At 38.3% G+C, this 19814-nt stretch overlaps 1 protein-coding gene and 1 long non-coding RNA gene across 6 annotated transcripts in view; both read right to left on the bottom strand.

The window, feature by feature from the left end:
- Positions 1–11041, bottom strand: part of LOC140338429 (uncharacterized) — a 34906-nt gene extending 23865 nt beyond the window's left edge. The window contains exon 1 of the long non-coding RNA XR_011922258.1: positions 10559–11041. This is a non-coding gene — a long non-coding RNA (uncharacterized lncRNA). The remainder of the gene's footprint in view (positions 1–10558) is intronic.
- Positions 11042–12728: 1687 nt separating this feature from the next.
- The window catches only part of ATL3 (atlastin GTPase 3), a 29289-nt gene continuing 22203 nt past the window's right edge, over positions 12729–19814 (bottom strand). For all 5 annotated transcript variants that reach the window (XM_072421446.1, XM_072421445.1, XM_072421444.1 and 2 more), the window contains exons 8-13: positions 18933–19071; positions 17882–18009; positions 17610–17666; positions 17458–17529; positions 16054–16485; positions 12729–15667 (exon numbers count right to left, since the gene is read on the bottom strand). In XM_072421446.1, coding sequence (XP_072277547.1) covers positions 15584–15667; positions 16054–16485; positions 17458–17529; positions 17610–17666; positions 17882–18009; positions 18933–19071 — 912 coding nt within the window. In that variant the 3' untranslated portion in view covers positions 12729–15583. The remainder of the gene's footprint in view (positions 15668–16053; positions 16486–17457; positions 17530–17609; positions 17667–17881; positions 18010–18932; positions 19072–19814) is intronic.

The following is a 19814-nucleotide window of genomic DNA, read 5'->3' as shown; positions in this document are numbered from 1 at the left end:
ACCAGGTAAGTGGGGATTTTAGTGTAGGCGAAAAAATACGGGGTTATCCAAAAGAGCAAAAATATTTAGTGCGAAAAATTACGGGCTTAGCGGTTGGGGGGTTAATGTACTCACCCCTATTGAATTTACATAGCTGCATAATATCTTAATGCTTTATAAATCCTGTTTATTATTAATAATAACTGCTAGCTGGCATCATGACCTAGATGACATGTGTTAGAAATGACACCCATAAAGTTGTAGACAAGTAGAGCGGTGACATTAGGCAAAAGGATGGAGGACCAGAGACGGAGCATGGGTCAGCGAGAGCAGTAGCAATGTGTGGCCTCTGGTCAGCTATCGCCAGGGAGACTGCATTAGTAAGTGTCATGGAGAGCTTGGTGTAGTGCATGGTCAATGCCACCCAGAAGTGTACAATTTTAGTGACTGGAGTACTGACAGGTGGCAGCAGCAACAGGAGGAAGAAGAGGAGGCGGTGGGCCTGTGGTTGGAGTTGGAGTGTGGACGGCATTGGTAACTGGCGTCTAGAGCTAGGTACTGGGCAGGCGGCACCAGTAACAGCATGAGGAGGAGGTGGTAGGCCCTGAGACGGAGTGTCGACTGCATTAGTAACTGGCATCTAAAGCTGGGTATTGGGCAGGCAGCAGCAGTAACAGCATGAGGAGGAGGCGGTAGGCCCTAAGACGGAGCATGGACGGCATTGGTAACTGGCATCTAGAGTTGGATACTGGGCAGGCGGCAGCAGCAACAGCATGAAGAGGAGGCAGTAGGCCCTGAGACGGAGTGTCGACTGCATTAGTAAATAGCATCTAGAGCTGGGCACTAGGCAGGCGGCAGCAGCAACAGCATGAGGAGGCGGCTATGGTCCCTGAGACGGAGCGTGGACAGGATTGGAAACTGGCATCTAGAGCTGGGTACTGGGCAGGCACGGGTAAACGGTGGGAGTAACTATGACTCTATTAAGGTAGCCAAATGTCTCATCATCTAATTAGTTACGCGCATGAATGGATGAACGAGATTTCCACTGTCCCTACTTACTATCTAGCGAAACCACAGCCAAGGCAACAGGCTTGGCGTAATCATTGGTGAAAGAAGACCCTGTTGAACTTGATTTTAGACATGAGAGGTGAAGGAAAAGTGGGAGTATGAAGACGTTAAGACTGTAGAGGCTCCAACTACTGGTAAATGTGAAGAGACTGAGGCTTCCCCTCACATGGACAGTGTAGGGGCCGTAGCTTTTGGGAAAATTGGTGAATATGAAGAGGTTAAGACTGTAGAGGCTCCAACTATTGATGAATGTGAAGAGGCTGAGGCTTTCCCTCACGTGGACAGTGTAGGGGCAGTAGCTATTGGAGACATTGGTTAATATAAAGAGGTTAGGACTGTAGAGGCTCCACTATTGATGAATGTGGAGAGGCTGAGGCTTCCCTTCACATGGACAGTGTAGCTGTGCTGCCTCCAGCAGTAATATTTCTGTGGATTTGTGTAATAGCTATGCTTTATGTTTATTGTATTGTTCTACTGCCATTTTATGGTCTATGTTTTATTGTACTTTTTTTGCCGTATGCCTCATCTCTTTTTATGAGGTAATTTACTTCTTTTTTCATTGTAAGATTCTTCATGACTGTTGCTAGTAACATGTGCTGAGGCTAGGAAAGGAATATTCCTTTTGACCTGCAAATACCTGTACATCTGCAAATAGCTGTACATCTGCAATACCTGTACAACTGTGAAAACTTGTTCATCTGTACATGCAACAATAAAGACTCATGGATTCAAGGTGTTTGGTGAGTTCAAGCTATCTGAGGAAGATTGTCAGCAGTGGTTGTCTCTGTTCCATTCAGGCCAGGCATACAAGAAGAAAAGCCTGCTGCACTTGAGGCCCCTAAGGCCCAGTCCACTATACTCTCCACATGACGTGGCTGTATGGCTCCGCACACATCTCAGACCTGTTTGACAACTTGTGCTGCTGCCTCCAACAGTTTGCTGCTTCTGCTGCTCTCCTACAGTGGCAGACTCCCGGGGAGCATGCCCCCTGCCAGATGCGGCAGGTCGCCCAATGCCTTCCCCTGCATCTACCACTTTTCTTTTACTTATTCGGGCAAAAAAGCACCTGTCCCAAACGGTTTCTTTGGTCAATAGGAACAGGTATCAAACACTGAAATATCTGTATTTATTTCACAGAAGGCCAGAAATGTAACTGTACCAAACGGTCATCTTTGGTAAACAGGAACAGGTATCAAACACTGAAATATCTATATTTTTTGACAGAAATACAGACATTTTTCTGGCTTTGTGGATATATAGCAAGTGCTATCAGATTTAAATATCTGTACTTTTTTAGGAGAAATACAGAAAAATTTTACTGGCTTTGTGGATATATAGCAAGTGCTATCAGATTTAAATATCTGTACTTTTTTAGGAGAAATACAGAAAAATTTTACTGGCTTTGTGGATATATAGCAAATACTATCACAGTTAAAAATCTGTATTTTTGGAGAAAAATAGACATTTTTCTGGCCTTTTGGATATATACCAAGTGCTATCAGAATTAAATATCTGTATTTTTTTTTTAATTTTAATTTTTTTGAGAATTCAGAGTAATAAATATATATACAAACATCATCAGACCATAATAGGCAAATATACATATAACTTCTTAATACAAATACAATTACATTTATGCATAATATTTATTTATTTCTTATATACCTAGTGCCAATATATGGCAACTTTCATTTAGGTAAATTTAGATAGTAAAACTTTCATTGAGGTAAATTTAGATAATAAAATGGTGTGAAAAAACATTAGGACAAAAGAATTTTACTGAGCCCAATGACATGATAGCCCAAGATTTAGATATACAATATATCCCAATTATCTCATTAATTACATTCATTATTAGAAGAAACCTTTCTATTCCAATCACTCAATGTATAGTGAAAATATAAACAATATTATTCATTATATAATCATTATTAATGTCAAGATTTTTTTTTTAGATAGTTTTATCTAACATCTATCCTTTTTCCCCATTTCCGCTGTCTCTTGATTGAAAAAGATTGGGTGTCTAAATAAGACTCCCAAATTTCAAAAAACTTTGCTACCTTTGATTTCTTATCCAAGGATGCCTCAATCCAAGCCATTTGAAAGATATAACCCAAATTTTCTTTAAAAAGCCCCAAAGTTGGAGGGTTTGGGTCTAGCCATTTATGCAATATAGTCTTCTATAGGCCACCCATTCTGGAGTTAGAGGAACATAATTAATCAGATAAAAATAATAAAATGTGCCACCTCCTGCCAGAATCTCTTTATTTTTTGACAATTCCAAAAAGCATAGTATAAACCTGCTTGATCTTGCGAACACTTAGGACAATTAGAAGTTGGAGTGTAGCCCATCAGATAGGCTCTTTGCAGGGAGATATATACTCCGTGATAGATTTTAAGTGTCATTTCCCTATACATTGCTGAAGGGAGTACCGACCATGCCATGATCAATGCTAATAAAATATCATCTGTTGTTTTGTTAGGAAAATGTTCAGTCAAACCAGTTTTCCTATTAGAGTAATCCAAATTTATTTTAATGATTTTAATATTTTCTGTTATCGCTTTTGTAAAAGGATTCCCTTCAAACAATAGGGTATCCAAGGGGTTTTTCCAGTCCCTTACCGAGAGAGATTTCAATCCTCCTAAAGTAAATGACTGTAGTTGCAGGAAGACATATACTGCTGTTCTCAAAAAAGGATATTAAGTTACCACTGTTTCGAGGTTGTTGCACATTTCTATCTACCAGCTAACAGTCAAGGCATGAAAAGTTGGCCACTTCTGTAATAAAGAAAGATGAGTTAAATGTGGAAGATCTAAATTACCCCAGTATGGTAGAAAGAGAGAGGAATGACTATTCAAAAGATGTTTACCCCTAATCCTGTGCCATAATATCCAACAAGAAAACAGTTTCGGATTTTTATATTACTTCGTCAGGTAATAATTCTTTATGCATATGTAGTACATACTTTAAATTAATATGAGGTACAAATTGTTGATCTCATGTAGAATCACCATACACGTTACTATCATGTATCCAATCCCTAATATATCTCAAAATGGAAGTGGCATTATATAATTCTATATTCGGAAAATGTACTCCTCCATTCCTCATCCGATTTTTTAATTACTGTAAGTAAAGATTAGAGAATATAAAAAAACGTGGAAAAAGAATCGTTTTTATTAAACTTATCCTTCCCAGATATGAGAGCATAAGCTTAGACCAGTTACGCATTAGTTCGGAAAAGGCTCGAAAAATAAACTTTAAATTCTGAGAATACAGTTTATAGGGGTTTTCAGTAGTTTGTACTCCTAGATATTGTATTTTCTCCCTACATCAGATAAAAAGATAGTCTTTACTCCATACAGGTCTAACAAACCCTAAAAGGTATAACGCCTTGGATTTATCAAAGGTAATAGAATAACCTGAAACAGCCCCATATTGAGTAATTAGATTCAAGATAGTTGCTAAACTATATCGCAGATTGGAAATATATAACAACAAATCATCAGCAAAGGCAGTGATTTTAAGAGTAGATGATCCCACTGACATACCTTTAAACTCAGATAAATCCTCTAAGAGCCGAAGAATGCGAAGTTAAATAAGATTGGAGAGAGAGGACATCCTTCTCTAGTACCTCTAAAGAGTGTTATGGGTGTCGACAAATCTCCAATATTAACCACCTGGGCATTTCACTGATGTCTAGATTTCTGTACACTGTTTCTATTTCATTTTTTTTTTAATTGTAGACCTGTAACTTACAGAAATATGTTACAATGTTGTATGACAATTGGATTGCACTGTAACGCACGTTTATACTTTTAGCTACCCCGACCTTGGTTCAGGGTAAACGATTGTAGCAAGTTTACTTACCCCGAACCAAGGTTGGGCTAACCACCCGGGTGGTTAATCAATTTAGAAGAATTATTATTATTTATATATTGAATATAGGAAGTAAAACATCTGTCCAAACTATTAGACAATACAGCATTAGGCAAAGGCCATTCTATTTTATCAAAAGCTTTTTCGGCATGAAAACTTAGTTACATAGTTTTAGAGTTCTGGGTCCTAGAAGACTGTACAGTAGCTGCAATAGCTGCTCGAATACCAATGGTTGAGTGTTTATTACGAACCAAACCCAACTGATGATTAGTTAATATGGTAGGCAAAAAAATCTGCATTCTGTTTGCCATTAGTTTAGCCAACATTTTATAATCACAATTCAAGAAATTGGTCTATAGGAAGCTAATTGATCAGGATCTTTGCCTGGTTTTGGAATCAACGTAGTATAAGCTTCATTAAAACCTGGAAAAGGAACCTGGTGGGTCAATATTTCATTATACAATTCTGCAAATAAAGGAGTTATTGCCAGAGCTAAAACTTTATAATATTCTGCAGAAAAACCATACGGACCTGGCGTGTTAATTATGCGAAGGATAAGTTAGCCTTTTCCAATAAAGTTTGCAATAACTGGGGTTAAGAATCTTGAGCAGTATATTATTTTTTTATCAAAACTTTCAAAGGCCTTTAAAACATCTTGATGAGATGTGGAAAAATATTGGAAAATGGATCTTTTAATCTCAGAATATAGCGTTTAAGGCCCAAAAGGTTAGCTCAAGGTTACGTTTTGCTACATAAGACATACTATATCCTCTCATAACAGCTTTGATAGTACGCCACAAAAAATTGGGGTTACCCAATGTTGTAAATTATCATCAAGTCCCGCAGCCCAATAGGATTGAAGATAAGCCCTAAAAGAGGAAGACTTTGATAAATAAGTTGGAAAACGTCACAAACATGTTTTCCCAAAAGATTGTTCTAACTGCATTTGAAAGATCAGAGGAGCATGATCCAAGAGAGAGAGAGAGACCTTATTAATTTTTGAAAGTAAGCCTTCTATTGCCAAAAGCAAGTCAATTCTAGAAAATGTAGAATGAGCTTTAGAATAACAAGTATAGTCTCTCTCTGTTGAATGTAAAAGATGCCACACATCTACCAGGGGTTTGAAACAATAAATGCTTTAATTCAGAAGTAGATGGATATGGTCCAATATTGGTTTGCCTTGATCTATCCAGTAATGGATCAATAACTGTATTAAAATCCCTGGCCAAAATTAAATTTTGATAAGAACTAGTTAAAATTACCCTAAGGAGATTAATAAAGAATGTTTAAGAATTATTGTTGGGAGCATATATGGAGCCAAAAGTATACCTGGCACCCGCAGTCTCCACTATTACAAATAAATACTAGCAGGGTCTAATTCTGTAGAGATAATTTATAAGGCAGGTTTTTATTAAACATGAGAGCCACACCTCTCGTTTTGGTTTTAAAAACCGTGTAGATAAATTCACCTATCCATGGGGCTCTAAACAATGGAGCCTGACCCTCCTTCCAATGTGTCTCCTGCAAAAACACTACATCTGGAGATTGCTTTTTAAAATGTACTAACACCCTTTTACATTTTTGAGGGCTATTCAAGCCTGCTACATTCCAAGAAATGAACTTTAAAAGGGACTTTTCTTTTTTAGATGGTAATAAAACATCATACACCCTAGATGTCATACAAATTTAAAAATGCAGAACAACCAGCAGAAAAAGATATCCCAAATATTGACCATGGCCATCCCAACCAGTGGCCCTTAATCCATTCAATGCAATTTAAAAGACATATAGTGAAAATTTTGAAAGACAAATCTTATCACAAACAGCACTCCAGGTATATATTGCTTTCAGGAAAGGAAAAGGAAAAATACATTGCCTGTGAATAATAAATAGCCTTTACAATTCTCTTTTTCTTTTATGACCAACAAACACCTGCTGTCGGCGTATCCCGACAGAGGGGCACTGCATTTGCAAAAAATCATATAACAAACAAACAAACAAAAAAAGTGCATTGCAAGAGACAATAAACAGTTGCATTTCTTTTTCTCTTCTCATTTTTTTTTCTTTTTTCTATAAGACACTTGTGTAAAGAAATCTCTATTTAATCAATTAACTTCCTTCAGAAGATGAGGTAAACAATTTAAACATTTCAACTACATCAGCTGGGTCATCAAATAACTTAGCCTCCCCTTGCCAAAGAACTTTTAGTTTGGCAGGGTACAAAAGAGAAAAACGGATGCCCGTATCCACCAATCGCTTACAAACTGGACAAAAGTTTTTCGTTTTTGTGTTACAGCAACGGAGTAGTCCTGGAACATCAGAATCTTGTTACCCTTCACATGGAAATGCCAGATCTTTCCATAGGCTCCCAGGACTGTTTCCTTATCAATCCAATGAAAATATTTAGCTATTACAGGTCGTGGACGTTGGGTCATAGAATGGCGCTCAGGGCCTATCTGATGAGCTCTTTCAATATTCCGTAGAGAACTAGGTGCAAGATTCAAAGCCTTCATCAGAGGAGTTGTAAGAAATTGATTCCCTGACCCAATACTATACCACAGGGCAGTTCATCTGACCCGATTGGTAGACTGGTGCAGACACGCCAACTTTAAGGGATGGGTGACATTAGAGGACGTCTCCTATATTGCTAAGTATTGCGGCATGGTCCCCGGTTGAGGACACGGTTGCCCTACGCCGACACCCCCTGATAGGTGAGACGCTTAGAGTGGTGGCGAGATATTTCCGCGCAGAAGGAATTATTGTGTTCCCCTCTCCTATGTCCCCTATTCTAGGTCACCCCAAATTTCCGACTAGCAGGAGAGACCCAGTATATAAAATCTGGATTGAGAGCGGTGTTTATCAGGCTATTCATTTCTTACACTCATTCCCTCTGGTCCACTAAGGACCAGCTCCACGTAGACTATTCTCTTCCGAGTCTGGGTATCTGGAGAAAAATCCATTTTCACCATTTTATAAAGTCACTGCCGCCGGCTCAAGATTTTGGCCGCCCTCTTGGCCCGCTGGAGAGTATATGTGTAAGTGGCGATCCCTTGAGAGGAGTGCTTTCTCATACGTATAAAATGCAACTGACAGTCCAAGACCCTTCAGTGCCATATTTTGTTACTAAATGGGAGAGAGATCTTGGTGTTAAATTTACCAAAGATCAAATGGAGTGTATGTTATTACGGGCACAAAGCCTCTATCAGTAATCGTTATGAAGAAACTAACTACAAGGTGCTTACCAGGTGGTATAGAACCCCTGATCGGCTGGCGAAAATTTTCCCACACACTAGCTCAGAGTGTTGGCGTTGTGGACAACACACCGGTACGCTGTTACACGTGTTTTGGACCTGCCCTAGTCTAACTTCATTCTGGACGGCTGTTGCTGATATTGTGCAAAAGCTGACGGAGGTGTGGATACGGGATAAACCGGAGCTTGCTCTGCTTCATATATCGGCAATGTCGAGGAAATGTTATAAAAGGTCGCTGCTGCGCCATCTGTTAAATGCGGCTAAGGCCTGCATCCCACCGCTGTGGAGACAAACTGCTCCGCCCACTGTGCAACAATGGTTGACCAGGGTAAACGATATTCAATATATGGAGGAGCTTATGAGTACAGGTGACCGCTCTACACGCAGACCAATACGTACCTGGTACTATTGAGACGAATTCAAGGCCACTGCAGATTATTTGCGGCTGCTCCGCCCTCTACCGTGACACTATGGCACCTCCACTATCAAGCCCCACCCCCGCCCCCCCTCTCTCCCACCCCCTTTTCCTTTTCTGTCCTTGCCAGCCCCTCCCCCCCTTTTTTATATTCTTCTCTTTCTCCCCTTTACCCCCTCTCTTTTTTTTCTATTTCTAAATATAAAATCAGTAATCAATGAAACCTGATAGAAGATCACTTACTGTTCCAATGGGAGTTTTATTGTGTGCGTATAAAAGTTATTAGATATGAATATTTCTACAAAACTGTAAGCTCCCTCATGTTTTATGTTTGCCAATGTCTTTTGTATTTACCAGTTTGAATTATGTAAATGTTTGTTTTTTTTTGGTTGCTAATAAAAAAAAAAAAAATGGGAAATTAGTATATATACATATTATATATATATATATATATATATATATATATATATATATATTAGCTAGTGCTGATTCAGTGGATTTTTGCAAACCCTCAAATTTATTATCAAACTAGGGCAACAAGATTTTAGATACTTCAAAAGCAAATTTCTGAGTGATCAGGTGACCTAAGCATTGGGTCAGACTCTGATTTTTCCCCCTCTGCATATTCCATGAAAGACTGGTGCTGAGACATAGAGGAAGAAGAAGAGGGAGTAGGAGAACCAGCTTCTAATGGGGGTTTAAGTTTTTGCCTATTAGTGTTCTCGCGTGTTGAAGAGAACTGTTTCCCAACAAATTTATCCATGTTGCAATAGTTGGAGTAATACTCTAAAGACTTCAAAAAAGAGAATATACAGATACAAGTCTCATGTAGTTGCAGACCAATACTTTAACCATAAAATGGGTAAAGAGGAAAAAAGGACCTCTGTATAAGATGTTATAACTTTTATAAAAAAGAAACAATAGATAAAAATCTCCTTGAAATGTTCTCAACAAAATGAAGATCAGCAAAAAATGCACAAATCTTCAGAGAAAAAGATGTATTTTTTTTAAATGACATCCAAGTACTTGCAGCAGATAGAAAAAAAGAAGCTAAAAGACAAACAGCTATTCACAAATCCCAAGTTACAGGATAAAAAAAGCGCCTTTATGCAGAGCTGAGCAGCGTGTATGTTTGTAGACCTGATATGGCCGCCGTCAACAACGTGGCCAAAACATCCAGTGTCGACTCCGGGATATTTGTGCATCTTGAGAGCCGCTCGGGTAGAGCGGGCAGCTAGTTTGCTTCCTGCACTAGCCCCCACCTTTCAGATAGATCAGCGGGATGCCGGTGGATGTAAACAAGCCGAGCTCAGGAAGCCGTGGTAAAAAGCAGCTGCTCTTCAAGCTCCGCCCCCGGAAGTCACCATAATGAGGGTAAATAACTGTATTTTTTTGAAAGAAATACGGAAATGTGTCTGGCTTTGTGGATATATAGCAAGTACTATCACAGTAAAAGCTGTCTTTTTTTGAGAGAAAGACAGAAATTTTTCTGACTTTGTGGATAGCTAGCAAGAAGTATCAGACTGAAATATCTCTTCTTGTAGAGTAGCACAGAAATGTTTTTGCCTTTATGGATAAGCAGCAAGAAAAACTGCACAATTTGTATATTTCTAGATATACAGAAGGTTCCTAACCTGCCCTGTTGTAAGCCGTGTACCGGGGGCTTTCTAGGATACAGCGAAGTCACAAACAGGAAAGGCAACACAGACACCAGTTTATGTAAAACAGAACGTACTTTACTGAGTAACATAACAATGAACAAAATTCCAAATATAAAGACAAAGAAAATTACATTACATACACTCAGCCCAGAGCACAGCACAGCACAGCTCTCTCCTTCAAAATTGGTTCTCATGACCTGCCACACACATAGACCCTAACTTACTAGCTACTGCAGGTCTAATCTCAGTCTCTGGTATTTCAGGCGCCAATCCTATATTGCGGTACATGCACGATTTTACTGACCCGGGTCTTGTTCTCGATCCAATGATGTCTTTAAACTGAACAACAGCAACAAGTCTCTTCAGCAAACATGAGGTCCTGCAAGACAGACAGCACTCCATTCCTCAGCTCCTTTCAGCCTTTCTGGAAAACAATCCTTTTCCTCTGGACAGGATCTGCCTTGGACGGTGGTCAGCCTCACTCAGCCACAGCTCCTGAGACTCTAGGACGCGCTGACACTTGGATGCGAGCGGATTCACACACAGTCTTCTCAAGATGTCTGCTCTCCTGCTTCCTGCTTCCTCTCCTCCTCTTTCTCAGAACAACCACACTGGCAACCTGTTTAGCTGCGTTAAGAAACAGCGGCATCTTGTGGCTGAAATGCAGAACGACAGTCCTATATTTAATTACAAATATTGAACAGTGAGTGCTGTTTCCTAATCTCACACTGTCACAATGCACAGTGGCTTTTGTGATAGATTGCAAGAGGTATCAGACTGAAATATCTTTTTGTAGAGTAGTACAAAAATGTTTTTGCCTTTTTAGATAAGTAGCAAGAGGTAGCAGAGAAAAACTGTACAATCTCTATATTTCTAGATATACAGAAGGCCTGACATATATCTAACTGTTAACAACACTGTTATTCGGTCCTCCCCTCAGGCACGTTGTCTTGGTGTCACCTTTGACTCGGCCCTCTCGTTTACCCCCCATATTCAGAACATTTCCAGGTCCTGTCACTTTCACCTACGCAACATCTCCAAAATCCGCTTCTTCTGTCATTTGAAACCACCACTTCCCACCACTACATATCTCCCATCCTATTGTGTGTGAAATTCCCCCACCTACTAAATTGTAAGCTCTTCAGGGCAGGGTCCTCTTCTCCTCTATCACTGTCTGTATTAGTCTGTAATTTGCAATCCCTATTTAATGTACAGCGCTGCGTAATATGTTGGCGCTATATAAATCCTGTTTTATATTAATAATAATAATAAAAGGCTCCTAACCTTTCCGTCACAATGCACTTCTCTCCCTGCTTCTCTCCCTCACACAGAACACAAGATGGGAGTGACTAACCCCTCCCCCCTTCCCTGTATATATACCTTTTCTGGGATCTATGCTGATTGGTGCTGCTGGGGCTTGCTGTGCATCCTGGGAGCAAATGATTCGCTCCCAGCCACGCCATTCTCGTCGGAAATAGTGGGCATTCCCGCCTCCTGCATTTCCCCTTGTTTGGCGAGAACACAAACTCATGGCGAATTCCAAGGTCGTTCTCACCTAAATGTTTGGTAAGCGAGAACTACCCAATTCGCCAATCTTCTCCCAAGTCTTTTTTAGGTCATAAAAGTACATAATAATAAAACAATTAATAAAAACCATGAGGTAAGAACAATGGGACTTTACATGAAACTTCAAATATTATCAAAGATGTTTGTATCTAAAAATATATCTGGATTTAGTTATCTTTTTGGCATGTGGTTTACATTGGATGTAACCATTGCTTATATCCTTTTATATATAAAAAGTATGTATGAACTAAAGAACCACTAAATATACTTTAAATGCAAACTAGTACCCGTAGCTGAAATTGTTTTTTATCATCCTGTTGTAACACCCCTGCATAGTGAATGGGAGAGTGAATGGTAACTCAAATCAGCATACCTTACAGTGCTAGCCAGGTTTAAACAGTGAGTGACAATGCAGAGAAGAAACAGAAATTACCTTATTTATGTGATTCTGAGCCTTTACTTTCAAATCTGTGTACTATTACTTCAGGGGTGGTTCAGGACTTTGCTATGCTGCCTGTTTAAGATTTAAAGATAACAAAAACAGAACTACATACCTTGGACATTTCACATGTGTTTATTTTATTTGTGTATTTGACTTCTTGACTGTAGATTAGCAATTATAGCATGTTGGCAGAGCTGACGGATCTAATTTTACAATGCTACCCACATTGATGCAGGACAAACTCCTCTGTGATTGGATACACACGAAACGTATTGATTTGGTACGTCTTAAAAATTGTTTAACTTGATAAATGAAAAAGCAACCATATTGTAATGTGTAAAAAAAACTTTGTATTGATCATCCGTCATGCCAAGAAGCAGATTGCTTTTTCATAAAGCAGAACTCAAAAAAAAATGCTGAAAGGGACAGTTTAGAATAGTGTTACAGTTGCATTTATTTATTTAAAAAAAAAAAAAAAAAAAAAAATCAGGACAGAAACATAAGCAGCAGCATAAACATTTTCTTGGTCCAGATCATGACTTAATGAACGTTTGTGCTTTGGGATACAGCTGAAGGGCATTTCATTAATTTATAAACGAATATTTAGTATATATATTTTTAGATAAATGTATACATATATACATATACATGTGTACATACATGTAGAAGGCACATATTTTAAACACAAAAACAAACTTGATTGTGCACATAGCTTTCCAAGTTATTCACAAGGCTGGTGATTGCACGTGTTGGTTGTATATGCATGTATATAGTGCAGGAAATCATATATGTAAATATGTATTTGCATAAACTTGAGGACTCAATGAAATGGTCATGGTAAACTAGGATGCAGACAAAAAATGTAGGGTTTGTTTAATCAAAATGACATAGGATATCAATGAAAAGCTGCATATTTATAAAGCAGTAAATGTGACATCCATAAATTATTCACTGCAGGTGAATTAATCCCTGTATTTTTTTTACATCACAAAAGATACAATGTTTGGTGGATTATTATTGGCCTTTTTTTTTAATATATCTCAATGTATCAGTTTTTCAAAAACAACCAATCATTTTATTTCTTTCATTTTTATAGAATTAATTCACTTTTTTTTTTTGCTTGCTGCAGACAACCATCAGGAATATGAAAGGATTAAAAACCTCTTTCAGGTTGATTATTTTTCATGTATTTGCCCCCACTTTCATTTCACTTTCTATCCTGAAGACACAACAGAAAATTTTAGGAAATATCTCCAATGTAAGGGGAATTTCCATCTTAGACAGTTCTCACCAGGATATTTGTCCCTTTTTATTTCCCTCCATATTCTATTAGTGACAGTGGTCACTGGGACAAATATAAAGGTAAAATCTCCTCAATGGGGACACATCAATAAAAAAATTTTCCAGATATATAATTTCGGCTATATCGTTTCAGATAGAATAGGAATTAGTCATCAACTTCAGAGGCTCAAACAACAAAAGCATCAAAATGACAACCAGTTGTCTAGGTTTTTTACAGGAAGCTACTGACCATGGTACTCCAGAGAGGCTATACATTTTTAGAACAGGATTCAAGATATATAAAGCCTTTACCTCCATATAGAATAGATAATGAAAATTTCAATTGTAGTAAACTGTGCATTTTACACATAATGCCATATCTATAGTGTATTAGGCTTTATGCTAATCATTACTGAAGTGGACCTGTCCTCCATAATGACTACATGTTCAAGATCAGATGACTGCTATTACATTTCTTCTCTAGAAAACCATCTTCTGTGCTCAATACAGGAATGTTTTCTGTAAAAGCTTCAGCTTTTCCCCCCAGTAATGGAGTATAGAGGAAGAGCGGTTTCTGGACATGTGAGGTTAACATGTAGCTTTGTGGTGCCCATTCCTTGGTGGCAGTTTCAAACACTGTGGAGAAAAGTGTCACTTTTAACGTTTTAACTAATTATTTTAATTTCCTTTTCTGCTTCCACATAAAGCAGCAAAATGTTCCATGTGTCCATGACAAAGATTAGAAGCAGATACATTTCTTTCATACAAACTCAGAGAAAGGAGAGTATTACGTTATAGGACCCCATAAAAAAGGCAAGCAATAAGGCACAACCTATGCGTTCACTAAGGCCCCTCTTCAGGTCTACAGAAAAATGTACCCCGGAATGCATAGAAGTTAACCAAGAATATTAAAATTCTATACCTAGAAATACTAAATTTTAAACATTTTTATATAGATATAATTTCATACTCAAAAGGTTGTTAGAACAGATGTAGAAACCATATAGTATAAACCTTTATCCTACAAATATAAAACAGAATTATAGTCATTATTAAACACACCTACATTGAACATCATAATGTTCCTCCTAATAAAGGGAATATTATACAAAGTATTACTTTCCTAATTCTACAGTTTTACAGCAGTTGGTGCTCCTATTGGATCTCACTGTGGAATGTAGGTCCTGGATGTATGTATGATGCAGGATCAGACTGTTCCTGCACTATACATGATGCTGTTAACGGCACAAATGGAGGAGAGAAACAGTTTAGGGAACAGATTATCATTACCAAAAACTTGGGGGGTGATTGTGGAAGGAATTTGTAACATGTTAAATATTTGTCTCAAACTGAGCTCACTAACACTAAGCAAGCAATATATTGTGCATATACAGGGGTGGACAAAGAAATAGCCAGATATAATTTGTTTTTTTGCTAGCCTGGAATTAGGCTTTACTTTAATTTTTTAATTAGGCTTACCCATAATAGCTCAGCTTACTTCGGTTGCAGAACCACTAAAAGATCCCATACTGAGGTGCTATGTAACCCTTCGCTTTAAGGTAATGGAAAATACAGGGTAGCAGGAGATACATAAACTATAGTTCTGCTCTAAAGTACAAAAGTAACACCGCAGGCCCAGGTTCACTTCTCGCTTACAAATTTGCACGGATGTAATAGACAAATTTAAGAGGTAAATCCCTCATAATACAAACTTTTAAAATAAAAAAAAGACATCTACTATTTGCTTTGACTCTCCCTATAAAAATACTTTTGTTTTGATGTGAAGGCAAAAAAGCTAGTAGAGTTGCTGTAGATTTAAAGTGCTGAGCATGTAACAGACATCTTTGCTTGCTGTGCCAATGACAAGATGCAATTGGTCTACTTTATATGACAATGGAAATGTATGAAAAGATCTGTTGGTGCGGTCTTGATTTGAAGAGCAAAGTCTAATATTGTGCACAAATAGGTGACATATCTGGAAAAGCTGTGGTTTAAAATGGTGGCTTGTGCTGGAGGCAGGAAAGGTGTGTCATTCTTCCACTACTTCTGCTTTTTCCTCTCAGGTGGTGCGCCAATGGCAGATTCTGTTGCACGACGGGTGGAGTTACCTAAGCGGTTTGTAGCCTGTAGTGAAAGTAAAAGCACATTGACAGAAAGAGGTCAGAATCTAAAGACTACTGATCGTGTTACAAAAAAGTCAAAATATTATTCCTAACTCCTAACTTTCTTGCTCCTCCAATACCTCGCCAATGGTTTTTTACTCAACGTCTTCCCATGCATGGCTCAAAAATTTCTCTGGGGCTTTCCCTACAATCTGGAAATACTTTTAGTCCCATTAGACTCAATCCTTTCAACCAATTGCAAAACCCACCTTTAAACTCTTCTTTCTCTCTCAACACATAAATTGGACCACAGAGATACTAAGCAACTTCACTCAGAACTACCTGAACATTGATACATAATTATTTTCTATAATGCTGCAAAACAACACAAAAGTCATATTTTGTTACCTGCTCAAGAACATAATCTGCACTGGAATCAATAACTTTGCCAAGGTCTCTGTACTGTCCAGAGTATTTGATGTAGCCCCATGTAAGAAGTGCGATTAACAGTAGTCCCGTTGCACAGTTAAATAGTTGTGCCACAACATCTAAACCCACAAATCCTGTGATACCAGAAGCCATGTATAATGCAGCCACCAGGGCTAGCAGTACAGCTGGAGTACGGAATGCTGTGAAGATATTCTTGCTTTCGTTGTGCTTGCAGAAAGAAGAATACATCTCATCAAGGTCCTTCTCTAACTCTTCTCTGTATTGCTGGCTGAACTCCACTCCTCCCATCTTCTTGGCGCGGTCAAACTGAGACAAGGCCTCATCTCTGCAGGCAGCATCTCTATCTCGCAAGACATCTGGTGACACATATGGCTTTTCACCACCACAAATCTATAACAAAAAACCACAGGAAAGCATAAATAGTATAATGCAACTAGTATAATGCAACATAGCCAAATCCAACCAATTAAAATGTTTTGTTATTATGACTGTAAATTGATTTAAAAAAATGTAATACAGCGATACCTCGGCTAACTAAGACAATTTGTTTAGGAATCACATGCATTAGGTGAAACGTGATTTCTCATAGATGATTGGTGCGAAAATTCAGCTCAACGTGACTGCTATGTTAGTCAGCACATCCACTAATACATTTGTTAGCCAAGTTCAAATTTGTTAGCCACTGTATTAGTTAAAAGGTATTCCACAATAAGTCTGACTCTATTCATTTAAAATGTGTTTTTCATGAAAAAGGAGTAACCCTTTCTGGCAAGATTTTTCCATGAAGGGGGGGGGGGGTCCTTCTTTAGCTCTGAGATCGCTGGGTTCTTCTTTAACGTGCCAGTCTGTGGAAGTCACTAAAATCCTTTCAGATTATAATGCTAATAGGAATACTGGCATTAGGCTCCTTTACAGTTTTTTTTTATGAATGTAGAACATTTTTTAAAAGGCAACATCCAAACTTCAGAAAAGGAAAACAAAGTTACAATTTGTTATGCTGTATGTAATTAATCAAAAATCATCCTCAAACCTTTAACAGTTGTTACACAGCAAGGTGTCAACAGGCCCTTATTTCAATAGATAAAATGAGAATCCTTTAAAATTTAGAGCAGATGTGCACATGCTCCTCCTGATAAGCATAGTTCCTGGACCTGAAAAGATACCCAAGAAGCTGTGTCCTGTCTAACCAAAACCTTAAATAGTGAATACTTGCAAAAGAAATATCAGAAAACATAAGTAAGACACTGTGGCCATAAAATAAAGGAGCTGAAAGAGAGTTAAAAGAGGGTAAGATTATGACTAGACATACACAAGATATGATCATGTCTGATGACAACTGTAAGGGAACACACATCCACTCACTTTCTCCATGCTGCTATTGTACAAGTCTTTGGCAGAAGCCACAGCTGCCAGGTTATTGGCCTCAGCAGTTGCCTGAAAAATAATTGAAAACATTCATTTAAAATAAATCATAAAGGAATGTTGTTGAGAAAGGCACATCAAAGCCTACATACCTGTAACATAGATTTGGGATGAGGTAAATCTTCGCCTTGGTATATTTTTATGTAAGCCTACAAAAACAAAAGTTTTGGTAAGCAATTGGACTAGTCAAACAACATTTGATTTAATTTGCCAAAGTAATAAAACCTTTGTGCAAAGCAACAATAAAATCACATTGATTGTATACAAGAGCATATTTAATAAGGTTCACACATCACCAACAGTGCAGTGAGGTAAACTGCCACTATAGCTATTTTAATATGACCAAGATATTAGAGAACTTTACCTTAAAGTATTCAAGCAGGCCTCGGCAGGTCACTTTTGCACCATTTATCTCTTTCTCCATAAGGCTTCTAGGTTCAAGGACAAGTGGCACCAAGGCACTCAACTGTTCTGTAAACTCAGGAGCGATGTCTATGACGAAAGTAATAGATAAATAAAGAAAAGAAAATATTTTGGATAGTGCAGGGAAGGGTTGGGGATTCACCCATCTAATTGTCCTGGTGACCACTGATAGGATCATTTTAAACAGTCCATAATTTTAAAGTTGTCACCAAACCAGGAGGTAAGAATACCTCCTCCCACTTACTACTGGGTGTTAAAAAAAAATCTTGGGGGGGGGGGGGGGGTGCAGGACGTATTGGCCAGAGCCAAGTACCACGTCTCCCATACGAATAGCAGGCTCAGGGAAGTGGGTGGATTGTGTCTCTGAACACAACCTGCCCACTCTCCCATTGCAGGCTCAGACTTGCTTTGGGAGAGTGGGCGGGTTCTGGCATTATGACATCACTCTAGGGGAAGTTTCTTCCCTTTTGACTGACACACGGCTTAGTGGTCCGAAAGGGTTGGCGACCACTGCTCTAGTTTTACTCTGAATTATATATTATTTATTTATTATTATTTTAAAAACCCAGTAATTAGAATAGTGGCAGTATTCTCCCCAGAATTTTTTTTAAGCTGGATGGGAAAAAGGTGCAGGCGAGTGAGGATACTTTTATTGTGAATTTTCAGTACCGACCCAAAATTAGGTTATTTAAAACTGCCAGGTGGTGCACCCAAATTAAAGGGGCTAGGGAGAACGCTGAGAAGTGAGCAGGATACCTTAGGCAAACTAATTTGTGATCCAATGCATCTCTTGTCAAAAGTATGACGAATATTTCCCTGGTCCATTATTATCAAATGAATGTGTCAGCTGAAAGACAACATGATGCTGCGTAATGAGTGTATGTAATAGAATTTTGAAATACCTAAATGTAATTCAGAATGAATAATCCACTGAATGCTTCCTGTGAGAAAAGACATGACAGAGATTTGCCAAAAGCAACAAGATAACAAACCTTTGAGGCGGCCATCAAACTGAGGACTAGTTGCCACCTTGAGTCCAGGGTGTGGAAGAAGAAAGCAGCTGACGCTGGTGAAACAAGAATGTATGTGCTTGCGTACATTCTGGATCTCTTCATGCTGATGTTCTTTTACCTGGAGAACACAATATTACTGTTTATTATAAATCCTGTCTCACTAGGACCTGCAACTCCCTGGATACTTTCCATGTTTTTTTAGGAAGCACAAAAATTACTGAACTGAAGCTACAAAAGTTGAAAAATCTCTAAATCAATAAATGGATTGTTCTTTTCTCTGAAAAAAGTGAACAATCTTTTCCTTGACAGGCAAAGAAAAAAGTTACCCAAGTCATGTGGAAAAGACAGGTTTCGGTACCTGTAGGCTACATTAAGAACAAGTCTTATTCTACCTCTAATGAACACTAATAAGAAACAGTTTCACCTTTGGCATGTTGGAAAATGCATATTTACCAGTTCTTCCCACAGAATGACAGATCAAATAAATAATGTGCTTCTTTATAATTCACGCGTTTCTACCAACAATAGTCATCCGTGAAAACTACAGCTGACCACACACTACAGTCTAAATGTATACACGTCATACAACTAGATTTACCAAATGTTCAAATTCCAATCTGTATCCACTCAGACATTGCAATAAAGAGCAGAAGATTGTAAAACCAGACTGTTAAGAGTGCAATCAGCTTGAGAAGTATTAAATTGAGCAAATTCACTTGTCATGTAAGGGTAAGTTGTGCACATTGACAAGTCAAGCGGAAGATATGGAAATAAAACAGGACTGAAGCACAGGTCAACAACTGAAATTACTGAAAGATAAATACTTCAAGCACCACAAATCTTTTACAAACTATGCAACTG

Source organism: Pyxicephalus adspersus, chromosome 9 (genome assembly GCF_032062135.1).
Source record: "Pyxicephalus adspersus chromosome 9, UCB_Pads_2.0, whole genome shotgun sequence".
Classification (NCBI taxonomy): domain Eukaryota; kingdom Metazoa; phylum Chordata; class Amphibia; order Anura; family Pyxicephalidae; genus Pyxicephalus; species Pyxicephalus adspersus.
This window is presented reverse-complemented; position numbering and strand designations above follow the sequence as displayed.